The 20,218-nt window shown below is 34.1% G+C and overlaps 2 protein-coding genes across 2 annotated transcripts; one reads left to right on the top strand and one right to left on the bottom strand.

The window, feature by feature from the left end:
• Positions 1-1,519: 1,519 nt before the first annotated feature.
• LOC109007806 (glutathione S-transferase DHAR3, chloroplastic-like) lies at positions 1,520-6,077 on the bottom strand. Its single transcript, XM_035694741.1, has 6 exons — positions 5,735-6,077; positions 4,260-4,350; positions 3,877-4,020; positions 2,587-2,704; positions 1,901-2,041; positions 1,520-1,783 (listed from the first exon to the last, which is right to left on the bottom strand). The coding sequence occupies exons 1-6, from the start codon at positions 5,970-5,972 to the stop codon at positions 1,697-1,699; spliced, it is 819 nt and encodes a 272-aa protein (XP_035550634.1). The 5' UTR covers positions 5,973-6,077; the 3' UTR covers positions 1,520-1,696.
• Positions 6,078-17,522: 11,445 nt separating this feature from the next.
• On the top strand, positions 17,523-19,820 carry LOC109007807 (DELLA protein GAI-like). The gene has a single exon (XM_018987657.2). It carries the CDS (start codon positions 17,768-17,770, stop codon positions 19,547-19,549), a length of 1,782 nt encoding a protein of 593 aa, XP_018843202.1. The 5' UTR covers positions 17,523-17,767; the 3' UTR covers positions 19,550-19,820.
• Positions 19,821-20,218: the final 398 nt, after the last annotated feature.

The raw sequence follows: 20,218 nt of genomic DNA, 5'->3' as shown, positions 1-20,218 counted from the left end.
CAGATATGTGGACCCCACCTAAGAGAGTGCCCATAGGAACAGACTTTTTTTACTTTTTCAGTTGGATGATGTAGTCTCTCTCTCTCTCTCTCTCTCTCAGAGATCAATCCAACGATACCTGTGCTGTCCCTGATTCCCTTAGAGCATTGGCAATGGCCTAGCCATTGCCAAAGTCAAGTGCAAATTTTATCTTCTTTTATCACAAAATTTCTACATTGAACTAGCTATAGCCATATATTTTAGTTTTGAGCTACAGTAATTTTCTCCACCTAGCTATATTTGGCTATACACTATTGAAGGACCAAATGAGTTTTTTATTATTTTTTCTCAATTTCCCTCCCTTTTCCTCCCTTTTTGGTAATTTTTCTTGCCAAATTACTTTTCTTTTATGATAAAGTTTCTAATTGAGGGTACATTTATTTTCTATCATTATTAGCTTAATACACAATATAAAAATATAAATAGCAAAAAAAAAAGGTTAGCAAAAATTAATTTGTTGGTTTCAAGAATTGTTGTATAATTTTTTTTTATCAAATATTATTAAAATATATGAAGTATATTTACAAAATATGAAAAAAAAAATTTGTCAAATATTATTAAAATATATAATATAATAATATTATTTTAACTTTAAAATAGCTAGTCCAATGTGGACTTAGATAGTCAAAAGTTAATACAATAGCCAAAATGTAAGATTTTAGCCAAATTTTAGACTTGGCAATGGCTAGTCCATTGCCAATGCTCTTACACATTCACTCCCAACTCCACGTCCACTATACATAGATCGCCGTTCGATCTACGAATAATGACTTAAAATCATCTCAATCTACTTCATATATATTAACTTAAAAAATTAAATTTATCTCAATTTTAAAATATTAAATTCATCTTAATAAAATTTATAAAATATTACTATTCATAATTTACTAACAAATATTGCTGAGATATGGAGACAGGTGGTGGGTGTGGTGAGAGGACATATAATATTATAATATTATTTATAATAAATTATTAAAAATAAACAAGATGGGAAAAAAATGTCTGTGGCCTGTGGGTTTTTGCATTGACAGTTAGGTGTTTTTGGAAGTTATCCACTGCTTTGAAAAAAAAAAAAAAAAATCGAAGGCCTTTTTGCATGTCAAGCTATGTGTTGTGATCCTTTTCAGCTTCGTACTTTGTATTCTTTTTGTTTCTCACGTCGGAGATTTTTGTCTTTCTAGTCCGGTCGGACAATAAGGTCCAATCAAGAGATTTCAGAGAAAAAGAAAAAGAAAAAGATGAAGGGTAGGGAATAAAGTCTTTAACACAAGCACATGAAACCCTCTCTCTCTCTCTCTCTCTCTCTCTCTCTCTCTCATGGTGATGTTTTCCATCACTCTGGCTGATGATCACTGTCCCCAAGTCGGTTTCGGTCAGAGTTCAACCCCCCACGACGGGTTAGTCATTTACGGAAACCAATCTCCGCCATCCTTCCGGAGTGAGGTTGGCGACCATCCCCGACTAAAGGAATGCACAGTTATTTGACTTTACAAGGCCTGCAATACTCCTCAAGTTTTTATTATAGTCATCATGTTCCATTCTCCACATTTTGAGCATGATTAAATACCAAAAGAAGTGTTTTGCTTGCATTCGAGGCTAGTAAACGAGGATATGAGTTTAGACCTGTGGAGTCCCATACAGAAAAGCTAAGGGCAATTTAACCCAAGACTTTTGGACGCCAACCAGCAATTACATCCTCTGGCTGTGCACGTGTTTTAATAAATGAATCTCTTGAGAAAATAGACTGCATGGCAAGAACTCAGCATTATTAGGATTCGAGCACTCATGCAAACTAGAAAAAAAATAAGAAACACGACTGCTATGACAGATACATCTACAGTTTTGCTCATATTGGACATACCTTCATGTAAGACTTCGTGTAGGGAAGAGAATCTGGAACTGACCAATTCTTGTAATGCCCCAAAGCAATCTCCAGATGATGCAGCTTGGGTCCAAGCGACAAGTCTACAGCAGAAACTTCTTTCCCATTGACAAAAGGACCCTTCATGAGTAAAAACCAATTACAGTAATGTCAGAAGATATCGCTTATTAATTAAATTTGGCTTATGTACACACACAACCAAAACAAGATCAAATTTCACAATAGAGATTGCGTTGAAGGTGGTTCCTCCACACAGAAATGGTAATTCTTTTTTTTTTTTTTTTCCTGCCAGTCAAAATTTGCAGGCATGTTTGAAAGTGCTTAGAAGGTGTTGATATCCATGGAACTGAAACTGTGCCACTTTGATTCGTATGCCAATTGAGAGTCCTATTTTCAGTATTTTGATTTCGTAGAAATTTAGAAAGTCTATTTCATGGTACTTGTGTAATCAGTCTTTTCTGTTTCTAAAAAAATTATGTTCCAGACATTGCTAGACATTTCTTTTCCTTTTCAACTACACTACAGACAATATAATCTGCTAAATGGAAGCTGATACAAACACCACGCAGCAATTATTTTCATAAAAGTTCATTGACAGTCTCTTGACCCAACCACCAAGAAATTATAACCAGATACATAGGAAAAAATAAGGATGGAGCACTCACATTTTCTTTAATATAATTGTTAAAAGATCGTAGCTCCTCGATCAATGCTTGCTCTGTTCCGTCACTGGGGTCTTTGCTTTTGAGGAAACCAATGAATGTGGAGAAGATCTTTGACCCACTAAAAATTACTCAAAAATTACTTTCTCTAAATAACACAAACACAGATGCCCACACACACACACACGCACAACTGTGAACTTACGACCAAAAAGAAATAGGGGCTCTTATTGAACATAACATTATGATTACATCATCAAATGGCACATTAATAAATTGCAAACTAATATGAGTTTCAGCATTACAGTCATGATAGCAACATCCATCAGAGTTGTGCATGTAGCCGAAAATCCTCAATTAAAGAATATCTCCAGACAAGCTAATTGATGAAGATAATTCAATTAAAATCTGCACCATGGCTTCCAATTCAAATTACAAATGAATACTGACCATGGCACCAACAGTTTTAATGAAAATCACAAATGTATATGTATATTTGAAGGAGAAATATGTTTATTAAAGGAGCAGACCACATGTTTTCATCTAATTATAGAAGTCAGCTTGACACCAAGGTTGCTGGGAGACAAGGAACTGTATAAGACACACACATGCTATGTAACAACTCCTTTTTGTTGCTTTTCCTTTGGAAAACCAAACTTTTCCCTTTAAAAAAGCATTTATCAAAATGCCTCACTGCAAAATATTCCTCTCACCAAAGGTGATGAACACATCATCAGTTGAAAATGAACATTGCCCTTGCTAAAGTTAACTTGAGATTGAAGAATTGTTCCATATATGCACTATTACTACAGTTAGTGAGAATCGAGAAGGCTGCAATTAATGAAACCCAGAACCAAAACAGTGTGAAAGAGAAATTTTACTGGAGAAGAAAGGGATTACATTGATGGGGCCTGCAATCTCATTTCGCTTAAGTGTTTGAGCACAAGAACCAGTTCTATGTGAAAATCAAGATAAAAGGATCTGACTAAAAGTGGGAACATCTAGAGCCACAAAATACCCACATCTAAGAGGCAGTGCATAAAATATGGAAGGGCTATCTACTAACGGATAGAGTCTATCACAAAGTTGAACGAATCTTGAAACCAAAACAAAATCCGACAATCAGTTGGGACACTTGTACATTTGCTTTTTGATGCTAGGAAATCAAACATTCATAAAATTCCCATTATGCACTATGGATGGGTGAAAAGCACTCAAGCTTTCAAGTATTATCTTGTGATGATTATGTATCATCAAATGCTTAAAGCATAAACCGCTGAATATAAAACATACACTGAAGACTTCTCTGGAGGGGTTCCCAGGGGTGGATTAGGATACTTCTCTTCTAGTGCTTGTGTGATGACATCTGAATCTGGCATCCACTTCTCATCAAGTTTAATTACAGGAACTTTACCTTCTGAATTAATTTTTAAGAACCTAGATGCCAAAGCAAACAAATTGAAAAGTTGGTTATGAAAAGATAAAGACAGATCATAAAACAAAAGCATCTAATGCATATTAAAGAGCTACTAGAATATGTATCAATTTCTGTGTGTTTGTGGTCATACGACTGGATTTTGACCAAACAAATAGATGGGTTCTTTCCACCACCACATGATTTTTTAAAGAAGAAAATTTTTTTGACATGATTCAAAGAGATGAAATTAAATAATTACCATTCTGGCTTGTTGGTCAAATCTACCAACTTTAAGTCATAAGGGAGATGCTTTTCCTCCAAAGTCAGCAATACCCTTTGGCAAAAAGGACCTGTCAAGACAATATAGAAATATCAATAACTTCCTATGAACCATGTTGTAATTATTGGACTCATTTTGTTAGAGGCCTACAGATTGAAACCAGGACCGACAGGAACTGGCCAGTTCTTCACTGAAACTGGACGGCCATCAATCCCAAAATGCGCAAACAAAAGCCACAAGAACTGGTCAGTCTTGGTTTAGTTGACTCAGATCACTGGTAACTGAATGCGACAGTACTAAACCAATTATATAATAATAAAACTTAATGTTATATATATCATATATAAAAGTAAGAAGACTTAAACCAACTGTGTTTTTGTGTTATATATGGGCTTGAAAATAAACGATCCCGTCCTTGTATCAGGTTAGGGCTTCAAAACCTTTTATTTCCTGATCTTCTCAATCTTGCATTCCTCGTCTCTCTTCAGTTCATTGTAGACAGGCTTGCATTTTGGGTTACTACATATGGAAAATTCTATATGCTCACCTTTCAATTTGGTGTAATTTGGCCCATTGAAATGCCTCTTCCTTTGATTTTCAACAATGAACTCTTCCTTTTACGTTGCCTTCTCCTTTTTCTTCTGGCTTGATTTCATTTTTTATCGATTTCATTTTTCGTTGAAATGGCTTGAATAATGAATGATAAGTACAATTTATTTTTTATTCACTAAATTTGTGGATTGATTTAAGATTTTATAATAGGTGTATTTGAAATAATAGAGTATAGAATGCCATCTCAAATTCAAAATATATGGATTTTAATTATATAGAAATCCTCCAAGATCAAATACATCACGTGGTTTTAAATTTATATTAAGCAATATATTCTAGCAATTTCTCTTCAAATCACTGCAGTTAAGTACTCAAGCAGATGCAAAATCAAAGGAATCCAAACGATGTATTTTAATGAGCGAATGTCTAATAAATGCTAATCATTTTGATATTTTTAAATCAAGCTGAAAAGCAAGCTTGTATAACTAGAGCCATATAGGTTCCTAGAGTCAAAGAATCAGCTTCTGTTTTTTTTTTTTTTTTCAAAATTATACACGAGAAAGTACCAAAATACACAAAAAAGAAAAACGGGGAAAAAGCTCGAAATCCCCGAAAAGGTGAATGAACAGGTTTTACAGAAGAAAAATGTGGTGCGCAATCGAAGTACAAAATACTCGACACAGATGCATCGATAAGAATTCATCAGAAACCAACCCGTGGTAAACTAAACCAAATAACAGTCTAAACACAAGGTTCTCATTCTCAACATTTGAAAATGACTTCAAACATGATGCAACGCCTTATTAACTACACATTTCGATAAAGAAGTTCATTTGTTTTTTCTTTCAGGCATTTTCTCAGTAACCAAACGGACTAAAATGAGTAAGCGAGAGAGTTCTTACAGTCGCCGAGCTTGTTGGGGGTAGTGCCGGAAGCTTTGACGAGGATTTCGAGAGGATCAGAAGAAGAAGCGGAAGACATAGACACTGTGAGGGCTTTTCTGATCCCGTAGCGTCTCACCCGGTCGAAGCTATTGGACGAAATTGCGGCGCTTCTGGGAAGCCGGACATTGAAGAAGCCGAGGTGTCTGACGGTCGACGACAGGGAACAAGCTGTTGGTTGAATTCTGGCGGTTGACATTGTCAGAGGTCTGGGAATCTGTCCTTCGCTTATGACCTCTGCTTCAAAATTAAGGGGCTTTAGTTCGGAAAGCGATGAGGTTCTGTTTTTGTGAGGAAGAGGCAGCCTTTTACCGTACAATGTCCACGTACCACCTTTTGTTGCCGTGCACGTGGCAGAGCTTGTCTTCCCAAATTTTGTTACTAATCATCCCTACCAATCAATACATCAAATTTACTATTTCTTTTAGTTTTATTGTTTATAAACTAATTTATTTGTTCAATTCATCATTCATACACTACATATTTAATAAATAATAATAATAATATATAATGTATAATATAAAAATAATGAGTATAATTTTTCAATTTTTTTTTCATGTTATCTTATACTTTCTTTTCTTTTTCCTTTTTTACTGATTTTTTTTTTCACCAATAAGTGTTACCTAAAGTGTCTAGAAGGTTTCATTAATAAAGAATCGTGTGGAAATGGTAGGACTGGTAATGTTCTTTAGAAGGGTAAATTAATTCCTTTGGATGCAAAGTTAATCTCAATTCATCTAATTATTATAATTTTTTAAAATTTTCACATAATATATAATAAATAATTCAATTTTTTTAAATTTTAAAATAATAATATTATTAAAAATAATATTTTATTCAATTTTCATCTCATCTCAATTTACTATTTAAACCTCACCTAAAACGAAGAGCAAATCATGATTTCGGCTATATGAGAGTGAGTCACGTCATTATATGAAAAAAAAATATTAGGTATTTTCAAAATAAGAATAATAATATACATGGTATTATTATCCAAAATTAAAATGTCATATTATTAAAATTTCTTAATTTTTATTATATATATATATATGCTGTGATAAAGTAAAAGTATCGTAAATTTATAATACTATAAAATATATAATAATGACAAATATCTTATTCACAAATAAAATAAATCTATAAATTAACATCACTTAGCATGATAAAATTATAAAATTTCTTTACCATCGTATCACTACTCAGCCGAAGAAAGTCTCTTCCTATTAGGCTATTCGCCCGTCCAAGCTTGTTAACTGGTTCGAGGGTTTTAGCCCACTTATCCGCTTGGACCAACTCTCATATTGCCCATTAATTGAGCCTTCCAAGCCGAAGAAAGTCTCACCTTTTTTTTTTTTTGGTGCCCCACGTATTTAAAAATACGGGCCTTGCCTCTCTAACATGGAGATTTTATTGTTTTCCATGGCCCAAATTGTCTCCTTGCTGAAAACAATTGGCCTTTGGAAGTTATAAACTATTGCCCAAAAAAAAAGCAATGTGGTAGTATTTGAGCACGTAAACTCGGGCAGGAGAACTTCACTCTTTGATATTATAAAAGTTGGGATTTTGGCTAAAGTCAAAGTTATTGAAGAAATTAATCTATATTAAACTATTTATTATAAAGTTAAAATAATAAAATAATATTATATATTTTAATAATAATTTGTTTATATTTTATATTTTTATATAAGAATTTAATTTTTACTTAAAATTATTACTTCTCAACTATTTTTTTTCTCAATCTGATTATCCAACATAATATAACCTTGTTTACAAAAAACATTTTCTAGACATCAATTTGGACATAAATCTGATGATATCTGTCCATTGTTAATAATTTCAACTTGTGAATTAAATTTGTGAATAAGAAGAGAAAAAGACCATTGTTGATTATTTGTAAATAAAATATAAGTTTGATGAGTGAATAGAAACTCTCTAATTTTAAAAATTTGTTTAGAATTAATTACTGTAGCTCAAAATTTTATAAAAAACTTAGTTATATTTTAAATTTTACTATATTTGACTGGTTCAATATCAATACTTGATAATATAATCTTTATTAAAGTACCTGATCTACAAATTAGTCTGATTGTTATACACAGAGTAGTACGGATATTATTGTGACAACAGTAATTTAAAGTTTTGATTTCGTACGTCAATATATACTGACAAATTTTACATGTTTTTAGAAACTGTTGACAGCTCAAAGGGATGCATGGCTTACGTAGGACGGCCTGAAAGACAAGTGGATTGTCCAACATCATCGGCTCAGTTAATACAAAGGCACATTTTAAAAAATGATCGTGTGTATAGGAGGAGGAGCAAGGCAGTTCTACTTTTGGCCTTCACTGATCAAATTCTTTCGTAGAAACTTCGGGTGATGATCAGTAGTGTTCCCATGCAAAAATCAAATGTTTGTAGGGAAAGGAGGCATGCAGGTGGGAGTTGTACGTACGTCGGGTTAAGAACCAATTTCTCATGGTCTGCCTTCGAGGAAATTAATTAAGCCGGCCCCCCACCCACCGCCCATGTCTCTTTCCCTTTGTCGAAGGCCCCAAAGCTGTCTGAACAATATAAATAGTATCGCAAGAACAAGACGATGATCCTTCCATTTATATAGATGTCAGATATGGGAAATTGGGAAAGCCTGTGATTTTAAGATTCGAATCCATCCATCTCTATATAATATATTTTGAGAAATGATAGAGCCCGATCGAAAACGTGTACTCCTATTTTTACCCATTTTTTTTTAACTTTTTTTTACTTCATAATTAAAGAAATAGCACCACACATGTAATTTTGTGCTCAGATCAGTGATGATCAGAACAGATGGAATAGGGAACATGGTGCACGTGGGAGGGATTGTGTTTGTTGTCGTGTATATGTATGTCTGCCTCTCAAAAGGCATGCATGCATGCATGATCCTTAAATATTAAAGGGTTTGGCAGTTGACCAGTGACAGACCATTCCAGACGTACTACATGTTCGGTACTGTTGGCGTGGGTTTCCCAAACCCATCATATACTTGAATTTCAACATACAAATTAGTAATTACCACTCCAAGTACTCATATATATCTGTAATTGGGGCCAAATCTTAATTAGCAGTACTTTTTTTATATATAACTCAAGCATATGTATGTGTTAGAGCATCCGTCCATCCGCATCCCTAAAATTAATCCTTAACTAAATTATATCAAAAAAACATGAGAAGTGAAGAAAACTCATCCACAGTTCCTAAATTAAGTTTTGATTTTAGGATTGCTACAAATTCGGAGAGCAACTGTAGCAAGCCTAAATCATTATTTTCATTTTTTTATTCCAAATTTATATATATTTAGATATATTTGTTATTTTAGTTATAACTATAAATGACAAATATATAAACGATAAATAACAAATTATGCTCTTTCTTCTAAATAAACCATATTATAAAAATTAATTTTTCTTATTTTTGTTAATGTGAGGTAGATAAAATTTATATATATTTCAATAGTATTAAATAAAGTCATTTGAGTTTTACTATAAATTTAACGAATTTTTATTAACAAACACACATTTTCACAGTGGTACGATTTCAGTTCCCTAATAATTATATATTTCTAGATTTTCTTTTATTTCTAATTTAATTATATATTTCAATTTCCTAGTAAGATGGATTGAGATGAGCTGAGATGAGTTAAGATGGATTGTGAATAGTAATGAGATGAGTTGTGAATAGTAGTGAGATTTGTGAGTTAAAGTTGCTGAATAGTAATAAATAGTAGTGAAATGAGTTGAGATAAGCTGAGATGACTTGCGAATCCAAACGTCTCCTACGTTACAAAATTTTACAGTTGGAAAATGCAAGCTTTGACAAAATTATATTATTCTTAAAAACGTAATAATTTTAAAAATATTATCGAATCCATAAAAAGATAATTTAATTTTTTTGTTTAAAATATTCTCTAGATAGTAATAGTTCAAAACATAAAAAATAAAATAGTTGAGTTGTTAATATTGTAAAGGGAAGTGAGAGAAAAAATAATTAAAAAAAAAGAGAGAAATATTATTTGAATAGAATAATGAAAGGATATATAGGGATTAGTGAGATGTAAGATTAGGTTTTAAAAAGATGAGCAAAATTTAAGAAAAATGTACTCATCCGGATCTGGATTCTCTAGAGTATATATTTTTTAAGGTTTGGGAATGGGTTTCAAGATTGGAATCGATATTTTTTTTTATTTTTCTAGTCTTTTGGGAAGTTCAAATTGACAATAAAAAAATCTTTCAAGGGTTGTGGCCGGCCAATATCTTCCTTGTTATTACACAGCACCGGATTGATCATGAAGAATATAAAGCACCGCAGATGATCATCTCCTTCGAAGCAAGCCAGGGGCAAGTCCTATACTGCATTTAAGAAACATACAAGAACAAAAAAAAAAAAAAAAAAAGTCATTGGATTCCACGAGCTAGCGCCATGTCTTTCCACGTCGGACCCACGACGTACCTGATCCAAAGGATCAATGCTTACGCCGCCGGCCCCCAACTGCAAAATCATATAATATGTATATTACAAAAATCTTGCATAAAAATATTGAACGTGAAGGACTAGTACTTGCGCATATTTGATCTAAAAGATCTTGCATAAACAGTATGATATCGCTTTGCATGCATGCGCGCAGTTTCATCATGGGGGGTAAGTTTGCTGCTGTACGTACGGATCGAGTTGAAGGGTGGTTGCCATTTCTCTTTCAACTCCATTAACACGGGGTCCCAAAGGGCCCCCGGCCGGGTAATATAACAGTACTACGTCAGAGATCGAAGACGAGGCACTTTGATTTGACAACGCTTTGTCCTCTGCTTCTCTCTCTCTAGCTCTCTGTGTCTTCCCTCCACCGTCCGACTCTTCCTCCTTCTGGCCAATCTACACGTCCCAAAAGAAGTGACTTTGAATGACGATATTCCTCCTACTGTTAATTGTGTCGCATGAAGTCATATTGGGACTACTTGTACGTAAAATAAAATATCGGGTTATGATCATCTTGATCGTTCTTTAAGTTGGCAAATGACATATGACATGATGATGCAGGTCTCAGTTTTTATGGTTAAAAGCTTTGGGTTCAACTTCAACTCAAAATTAACCTCTGTCAAATATAATTGTAAATATTTATTTTTAAGTATTTATTTACGTGTCAAATGCACTGCCAAGGTGGAGTATAACTTACAAAATATTGTTGGTTTTATTTATCTATATTGAATCGTAATGTGTTTACAGTTTACATACCAAATTATTATTTTATAAAAATAATAAGAAAAAGAGAAAGGGGTTGACGAAATGAAAATAATAGAAAAGGCATTGTTTTATGGGACCAAAAGATTGACCGGCGATCGGTCTTGATCCATTTTGCAATAGACTAAAAATAATGTTAGCACGCCTCTTCATTTATTATTTTATTTTGAGTGTTTATATATTATTTAAAATTTTTAATTCTTTTATTTTAATACTTAAAGAATTGACTATTGGTGTATTGATTTTTCTTATTTTTTAAAAATGATTAAATATATTTAAAAAATATTTGAAATAAAAAGCAAAACAGAAATGTAATTTACAATACTAAACGGCACACAAAATGGGCATATAGGAGCGACATAGTAGCACCACTATTTAAATTAACACCCCTAATATTAATCTTGGGGGCTCCACTAATGTTTTTCAAGATATCAATTCCATCACCTGGATGGAACATCATTAATTCTCACTGCCAATTATCACTATGAGCTGCAAGGTTTGAAAATAATTATAAAATTACTATTTATATATAACTCTAGCTAACATGACAATTAGTAATAAAAAAACAAAATTTTCGATACTTTTGAACTGAATTAAAGTGAGAAAATATTATATTTTTAAGAATAATCATGTTAAAATTATGAAATGAGTAGTAATTAGTTTATCGTTTGAGAATAATTAGCTAGCTAGCTAGCTTAATTAATTTAATTACTGATTTGCCTGGTGAAGACATTACTCCCTCCTGTGAAACCGGCTTCTTTGTCTCATTAACTAACCAGCTCCTCACTTAAGGGTCGTTTTCACTATTCTTTTCAAGCCATGAGCTCATCGACCATGTCATCATTAATATTAATAACAACAATGATTAACTTAATAATAATTAATTTTTAAACGACAAGTGGCTTGGGAATAATTATATATGGACGATAAGATTAAGATCATGCACTCGTGTATATATATATATATATATATATATATATATATATATATCTTAGTCAATTAGCAGAAGCTTTTCCTGTTTTTATTTTTCTTTATACATAATACATACAACAATTCATGCAGGGGTGCAGGGTCAGCACCGAGATTGGGAAGGAAGTGCATTTAGTTTTCAAAATAATTGTGGGTTTTCGCAACAAAGAGTACGAGACAACATGGTATCTTGATCTTAGACCTTGGGAATCTTATTGACTTCTATTTTAACAAGGAATTCATTGCAAATGGGAATTAAGGAGAAACGATCGATGTAGAATATCATGATCTCAAATAGGATTAAAAAAATGGGCAGGGCATGTGATACATTAAATAATGGTTTGCATTCATCTCCAAAATATTCTTGTAATTTATGCTCAGCTGGACAAAAGGAAAAAAAAAAAAAAAAAAGGAATTCTGGAAGTCTCAAATATATTTTGTTGTTGGTGTGATGTTTCATGGGACTTGGAGATGTTTGGAAAATGAGATAGTGAGATGAGAATTATGTGAATGGTAATAAAATAGTTTGTAAATAACAGTAAAATGATTTGAATTATATTAATATTTTATTGAATTTTATAAAATGAGATAGATAAAGTTTAATATAAATATTATAAAGTTAAAAACTTATTTTAATTTTGAAATTTGAGAAAGACGTTGTAATGTTTTTGTGTTTAGTTTAAAATTTTAAACAAGTTGTTATAATTTATATTTAAGTAATTTTTGGGCAATAAATTATGAAAATATTTTTTCAGTGATGTTATGATTTTTTTTAAAAATATTTAAGAGTATAAAAAAATGAATGAAAAAAAGGCCTAATAGTCTTATCGGACCATCCTCGAGCTACACCCACGCGTAGCACGACTCTACTCTTTTATATTCTGGTATTGCCTTAGATCGAGATCAAATCATTCATGTTTTATTAGATCTACTTTGGGTTTTTACTAGGTCTACTTTGGGTTAATAATCTTTGTAATTTTGTTAAGCCGGAATTATATGCAAATTCATGTAAATTAAAGAGAGTATTTGTGTTTTATAAATAGAAAGTAAATGTTTCTCCACTCATCTTATTACCTAAATATATTCTTAACGAAAATTCTATACATCACATTACTATTGAATGATTTTTTATTAGATAGTTTTTTATTACTATATAACATTTAACATATTTATCATTATTGAATAAAATAATTTTTTATTATTCAATAATGATAAATGTGTCACAATTTATATAATAAGATATGTTTTGGATAGTGAAATAAGATTAGATGATTTTATATGAAAGTTGATAGTTAAATAAAATATTATTAAAAGATTATTATTTTAATATTTAAAAAAATTAAATTTTTATTATATTTTATATAAAAAAATTATAATAATAAAATAAGATAAAATGAAACGTTTGAAAAAAAATTACACAAAACTGGATGAGTGCTTCCAAGCTACCAAATTCAACCACGAATCGATTGGGTTCGTTGGGACTTGGGGTGGTGGTTTCAGTTTACTGGCTGCAGGGGCCCTGTCACATCTATTAGCTGCCCCCACAAACAGTCTAGCCGCGCCGCACCCCATCCCAAAATGTGCACCGTCTTAGAGCATTAGCATTTTTCAATCTATGTATATGTATATATAAAATCATATTTTTTATACAAAAATGCTATATACAACCGCCCGGGGTAACCTTTGGGGAACCCTTGCCCCCGTGGCAAGTAAAACGACGCGTTTTAAACGAAACAAACCGTGTTCTCACTCCTTCCCTCTGTTTTGAAACTCACTCCAGACTTCTTTTCTTCTTCCTTCATCTTCCATTCGCCTTCTCTGCCTCTCCTCTTCGTCTTCAAGAATTTCACTCTGCCAGCAATCCTTCGTCTTCAACAATTTTCCCTCCAGCGATTTCACTCCAGTCTGCTATTCACACCCATCTTAATGAAATTTTCACACAAAAAATCAAGAGCAAAACAAAACCATAAAGAAAACCATCAAAATATGAAAATAAGTATGAGTTTGATCAAAACAGATTAAAGAAATCTCTTCTTCCAAACTCGAAATTAAACAGAGCCGAACTTTTATTCCCAGACCCAAGATTGAAATGAGTTTTTCTTTCCAAACCCAGACGACGCGATCTACAGTTCCCAGACTTAGACGGCGAAATCTCTTCTTCTAGTTCAAAGATCGAGCAGAGCAGATCTTTTCTCCCTTTCTTCCAGACGACACAACCTCAAGCTTCCCTCTTCAACAATTTTCCCTCTATTTTCGTTGTGTTTTATTTTCATTTTCATTTTTTTTTTAATAATACATCGGCTCACTCATAGTTACAAGAGCCGGTGGTATATAGTTGGAGATGAGAAGACGAAGGGATTAGCTTCGTGGGTCTGTGGAGAAGACGAATGGGTTAGCTTCGTGGGTCTGTGGAGAAGACGAAGGGAACTTCGATGGTGGCTTCGCGGAGAGCAAATCTGAGTGAAGAAGAGAAGGGGTTTTCTGAGTGGAGATGATGCCGTGGAGTTTCGTGGGTCTATGGAGAAGACGAAGGGATTAGCTTTGTGGGTCTGTGGAGAAGACAAAGGGGTTAGCTTTGTGGGTCTGTGGAGAAGACAATGGGAACTTCGATGGTGGCTTCGTGGAGAGCAAATCTGAGTGGAGAAGAGAAGGGGTTTTCTAAGTGGAGATGATGTCGTGGTCTTCGATGATGGCTTCGTGGAGACAACCAAGGTGGAGAAGACGAAGGATCTGCTCGGCTGGAGGGGAGAAGACGAAGGGAAGGGGAGGGGCGTTTGAGTCATCAAATGAAATGGGGCGTTTCATCTCCACGTAGGCAAGGGTTTCCCAAAGGTTACTCCGGGCGGTTGTATATAGCATTTTTGTTTTTTATATATTTATTTTGATATTTAAGCAAAATTTTTATATTAATTTATATATATTTGAGATAAAATAATAATAAAATATTATTATTTTATTATTATAAAATTTTTATTAAAATCATTTTTTTTATATATATTTTACAATTAGTATCCACTACATATATTTGACATTAATAATACAAATATAATAATAAAAAAATAATTTTTTTATATATTATATTAAAAATATAATAAAATAAAAAATATATATTATATATTTTAATAATAAAATAAATATGCAAGTGAAGATTTGTTGTGTTGTTGAAGGAGGGAGAAAAAGAAATAATTGTGAGAGAGAGTGCGAGGAGAGATAAATACTGATTAAAATATGATTTGTAAAGTGAATAGTAATTATCTAAATTTAAATAAGAACCGTTCATAAGTAGCTAAATATTTGGATATGTATAAATCAATATGAAAGATTTTAGGGTCATATAACGTAAATATGATTTTACATATACATATGTATAGACCAATATTAATGCTTTTAAAAAAAATTAATAAATATTAAATAAAAATAATAATAAATATACATTATTTTTTACTATATATTATATAATTATATTTTAAAATAAATAATAATTTTCTAAAAATAATATTACTTTATTAAAATATACTCACTTTATAATATAATTATTAAATAGATTATAAAATGTGTTAGGTAAATACGATTACTCTTCAAGAAAAATATCAATCTTCTCAACAAAATATAATTGCAGTTCTGAGCGCAAGTCACGCAATTATTTTGAAATGAAATTTACATTAAAAAAAATTAATAATAAATTTTACTTTTTTTTTCAAATAATGTACAGATTTACGCATTTCACAATTGTGGCATTACTCATCTTCTAATGATAGGAAAGAAGTAGACAGTGGGGACCATACAAACGAGGGAATCTCAGAAACATGGCAGAATCACATGGCGATGGACTAATACTAGGGACGATGACCAGGTGTCAGTGCTTCGCCTCATCTCATTCAATTTTTTTTTCCTTTTCGGTTAGAAAAATTAAAGAATTATTCTAACGTCACGTCCAGATAGAGATTAATTAGGGAAGGGGAACAACCGTTCGTTTTTCACGCCGTTAACTTTTCATTGCTGCAATTTATTTTTTTTCGCTTTATTAATTACGTAATATTAATATTTTGGGGGTGCGTGAAATATCTAAAACTGATGTTGACGTCTGAATCCCCACGCTCCCACTTCGTGGGGGTCCCGCGGTAAAATATTTATGTACTTCTCTGTATATGTTGGGATATTAGGATTCGCATACAAGGAGCGTGTTGTATACCATGACGCCATGTGGCATCGTAAAGGGCATTAAGCTCTCCTCATTGCCATTGGTTATAGCCTGCTACTTGCCGCGAGTGTGCGTTGGACTTTAAACTTTAAAGTTGACCCCTTACCCCCCCAACCACCGCGATTTCTCTTGCCGACGCTTCCTGCCAGGTGGGTCATGTACGAGGGAAAATACTCTCGTTCCACCTCAAGAGAGTGTAAAACACGCGAAATTTCTTGTGCTAAAGCAAATTTCTCATACTAGATGGACCCACAACCTCGTTCTCTGTCCACAAGGGCCAAAACCTTCAATAGACTCGAGCGGACGGCCATCTCTCTCTCTCTCTGGGGTCCTCGAAAAACTTGACCCGTCCACTTTCTTCGAGCATCCATTTTAACATGAATAAATATAGGTAAAAATTATTATTAAAAGTATTTATTTTATATATATAATGTGATATTATTTAAATTATATATCTTTTTAAATGAATGTTAGAAATAATTATATAGTAAGTATAAAATATACATTATTATAATGGTTTCTCCTTAATATTATTCTTTTAACATAGAAATGATATTTATTAGTGTTATACACTTTTTTTAAAAAAGTGTATAAATATGTAATTTATATAAAATAATTAAATTTTTAATAATTAATTTCTCTTCTTTTTAAAATGATTATATAATATTTGTGTATTTTATGACTGTATATAGTATTATTTAAAAAATTAAATAAAAATAAATTTATAAATTAATATTATTTAAGTTGATCTATTAGATATATTTCATAATAAAATTAACTTTATAATTTAATAAATTACATCAAATCACATCAATTTATAAAATTAGTTTTATATAATATGTTCACATTTTCCTTTAACTTATATCTAGTGATATCTTTTAATAAATTTGTTTTGCTGTAGAAATAAATGGAATAAGTAAATTTCATCTATTTCATTTTTAATTGAACATAATTTGGTGAAAATTCCACTAGATGTCAGTCAAACTGTTTTCTTCTTACCAAGTATTTAATAAGCATCGCATCATTCTTGCATATTACAAATTTGAAAAGCTATATTTTTTTTGAAAAAAAATTCTGTAACATATTCATTCCATTTTCATAACCTCCTAAGCAAATGGCTATTTTATTTAAAAGATATATACATATAATTATTTACACAATCTTATTTTAATTAGAGAATATTTTTATAAAATAATATATAAAAATAAATTTAATTTAAAATATAATTATATAAAAAGAATTGTTCGTATATTATTATTCATTGTATTTTACTATCTAAAGGAAAAATAGCATTATTATGGCCTCCGTTTTTCCTTATCTCATACAGTCCACAGCTCCTCCTCCCCCTCCACTTCAGTGTCCTCGCGCTGTTCCTTCGTTGGACATCCCACCCTTCTCAACCCTATTCTCCTTTTCCCTTATTCGTGATAAGAATAAACAAAGGAAAAAACAGAGTAATCTGCCGAAAAGACCCATTTGGTCCCCATTGAGGACTTCTAAAGCGCTTTAGGCTGCTGCTGCTTCTTCTTTCTTCTCCTTGTGAGAATCAGGTAAAGATGAACAAGAGGAACCACCAAGATACCTCCGGTGGAGCTGGCTATGGAGGCATCAGAAAAAGTGATTTTCAATCAAAGGCCAAGATATGGGAGGAAGGGCAGGACGCTGGAGGAGGCGGAGGCGTGGATGAACTACTGGCAGTGTTGGGTTACAAGGTCAAGTGTTCGGAGATGACCGACGTGGCCGATAAGCTGGAGCAGCTGGAAATGGTCATGGGCGCTGCCCCGAATCTCTTGCGTGACACCGTCCATTATAATCCCTCCGATCTTTCTGGGTGGCTCCAGAGCATGCTCTCTGAACTCAATAATTCGCCCAATACTTTTCATGACCGAATGCTTCAGAGCCACCATATCGACGACCCTCTTCACGTTCCTGCTGAATCCTCCTCCGTTACCACGAATTCCCAACAGCAACAGTTTGAGACGACCCAGTCCTCCCGGATTTATAACGACGACTCTGAGTACGATCTGAGAGCTATTCCTGGTTCTGCTGCCTACCCGCAGACCCAAGACAGGGAACGTAACCAAAAGCGATTGAAAACGTCAGGTGGGTCTAATTCTGCGCCTCCGCTTTTGCCATCTTCGTCGCCCATAGTCGGGGTTGCAGCTGCCGGAACTGTGTCCGAACCGACTCGGTCTATTGTTCTGGTTGATTCGCACGAGACCGGTGTCCAACTCGTCCATACTCTCATGGCTTGCGCCGAAGCAGTCCAACAAGACAACCTGAAGCTTGCAGATGCTCTCGTCAAACACGTCGAGTTGCTCGCTGCCTCGCAGGCCGGCGCGATGGGAAAGGTCGCCACTTACTTTGCCGAAGCATTAGCGCGCCGAATTTACAAAATTTACCCACAAGATTGCCTCGATGCTTCGTACTCTGATATCTTGCAGATGCACTTCTACGAGACCTGTCCTTACCTCAAGTTCGCACATTTTACTGCTAACCAAGCGATACTAGAAGCATTTGCCACCGCCAGCAAAGTTCACGTTATTGATTTTGGGTTAAAGCAGGGGATGCAGTGGCCGGCACTAATTCAAGCGCTCGCATTAAGGCCTGGGGGGCCTCCGGCATTTCGGTTAACTGGTATTGGTCCTCCCCAGGCGGACAACACGGATGCTTTGCAGCAAGTTGGGTGGAAGCTGGCTCAATTGGCCGAAGCCATTGGTGTGGAATTCCAGTTCCGAGGATTCGTGGCCACTAGTTTGGCGGACATCGACCCTTCCATGGTCGATATCCGCCCCGACGAGGCCGTTGCGGTGAACTCCGTCTTCGAGCTTCACCCCATGTTGGCTCGACCAGGCGCGATCGACAAGGTGTTGTCCTCGATCAAGTCCATGAAGCCCAAGATCCTCACAATAGTCGAGCAAGAAGCGAACCACAACGGACCGGTCTTCGTGGAACGCTTCACGGAGGCCTTGCATTACTACTCGAGCCTGTTCGACTCGTTGGAGGGGTCCGGTTTGGTACCGTCAACTCAGGACCTGCTGATGTCGGAGGTGTATTTGGGGGAGCAGATATGTAACGTGGTGGCGTCTGATGGGGCGGACCGAGTCGAGCGGCACGAGACGTTGAGTCAGTGGCGGGTACGAATGGGAACGGCGGGGTTCGAGCTGGTCCACCTCGGATCGAACGCATTCAAGCAGGCGAGCATGCTGTTGGCCTTGTTTGCAGGTGGGGATGGGTACAGAGTGGAGGAGAACAATGGGTGTCTCATGCTTGGTTGGCACACCCGGCCTCTCATCGCCACCTCGGCTTGGCAACTCATCGTCTCCGATTCACCATAATAAGTCAACTCAGTTCAGTGATGGGAAACTACTGAGTTAGATCAGATGAGTGAGTGAGGTAGTAGAGAAATTAAAACCATTCAAGCAGTTTTAATTCCACTTTGTACCCAACTCTTTTAAGTCTTAACCATTTTGTTTTTTTGTTATTTTTAGTCAATGTAATTTCTTAGATTTTTTTTTATTTATTTGTTTTGTGTTTTGTTTGGATCAAGAGAATGTGTATCTATAATTAACTTCTAATAATAAATGGCCAGCATGTTTTGTTAAGACCTGTAATTTGTTTTATGGTTCATGAAATCCTTTTGAAGGGAAAAATATACACACTTGATTGTGTTCTGTTGGTGTAAAAAATCTTGGACAGGAGCCAAACTCAAACTACAGCTTCATTCAACAGCCTCTCTTCTCTCCTTTTCAGAACATATTTCAAAATCTACATGTTAAAGAGTGAAACTTTATCCCGAGACGCATCTTTTTCTGGCCCATTCTAGTTTCACATGTACGTACTGGTACCACCCCTTTCTGGTTGATACTTCTTTATTACGTGTCATTCATTGGAGATATCTGATCTAAATCCCGTTATCATATATTAATTAAAGTAATTAATTGCAGATGAGAGTGATCTCCACTGTTTTGAAAAGTAAATGGGGAGGTTTAATTGAAATGACAATG

Source organism: Juglans regia, chromosome 10, assembly GCF_001411555.2.
Source record: "Juglans regia cultivar Chandler chromosome 10, Walnut 2.0, whole genome shotgun sequence".
Taxonomy (NCBI): domain Eukaryota; kingdom Viridiplantae; phylum Streptophyta; class Magnoliopsida; order Fagales; family Juglandaceae; genus Juglans; species Juglans regia.
The sequence above is the reverse complement of the archived record's forward strand: the minus strand, read 5'-3'. Positions and strand labels throughout refer to the sequence as shown.

Coding starts and splice junctions, on each gene's coding strand:
- LOC109007806 (XM_035694741.1), bottom strand. CDS start 5,972: ATGTCAACCGCCAGAATTCAACCAACAGCTTGTTCCCTGTCGTCGACC. Junction 4,351..5,734: donor CCCCAACAAGCTCGGCGACT/GTAAGAACTCTC, acceptor TTGTCTTGACAG/GTCCTTTTTGCCAAAGGGTA. Junction 1,784..1,900: donor ACACGAAGTCTTACATGAAG/GTATGTCCAATA, acceptor CTTGCCATGCAG/TCTATTTTCTCAAGAGATTC.
- LOC109007807 (XM_018987657.2), top strand. CDS start 17,768: ATGAACAAGAGGAACCACCAAGATACCTCCGGTGGAGCTGGCTATGGA.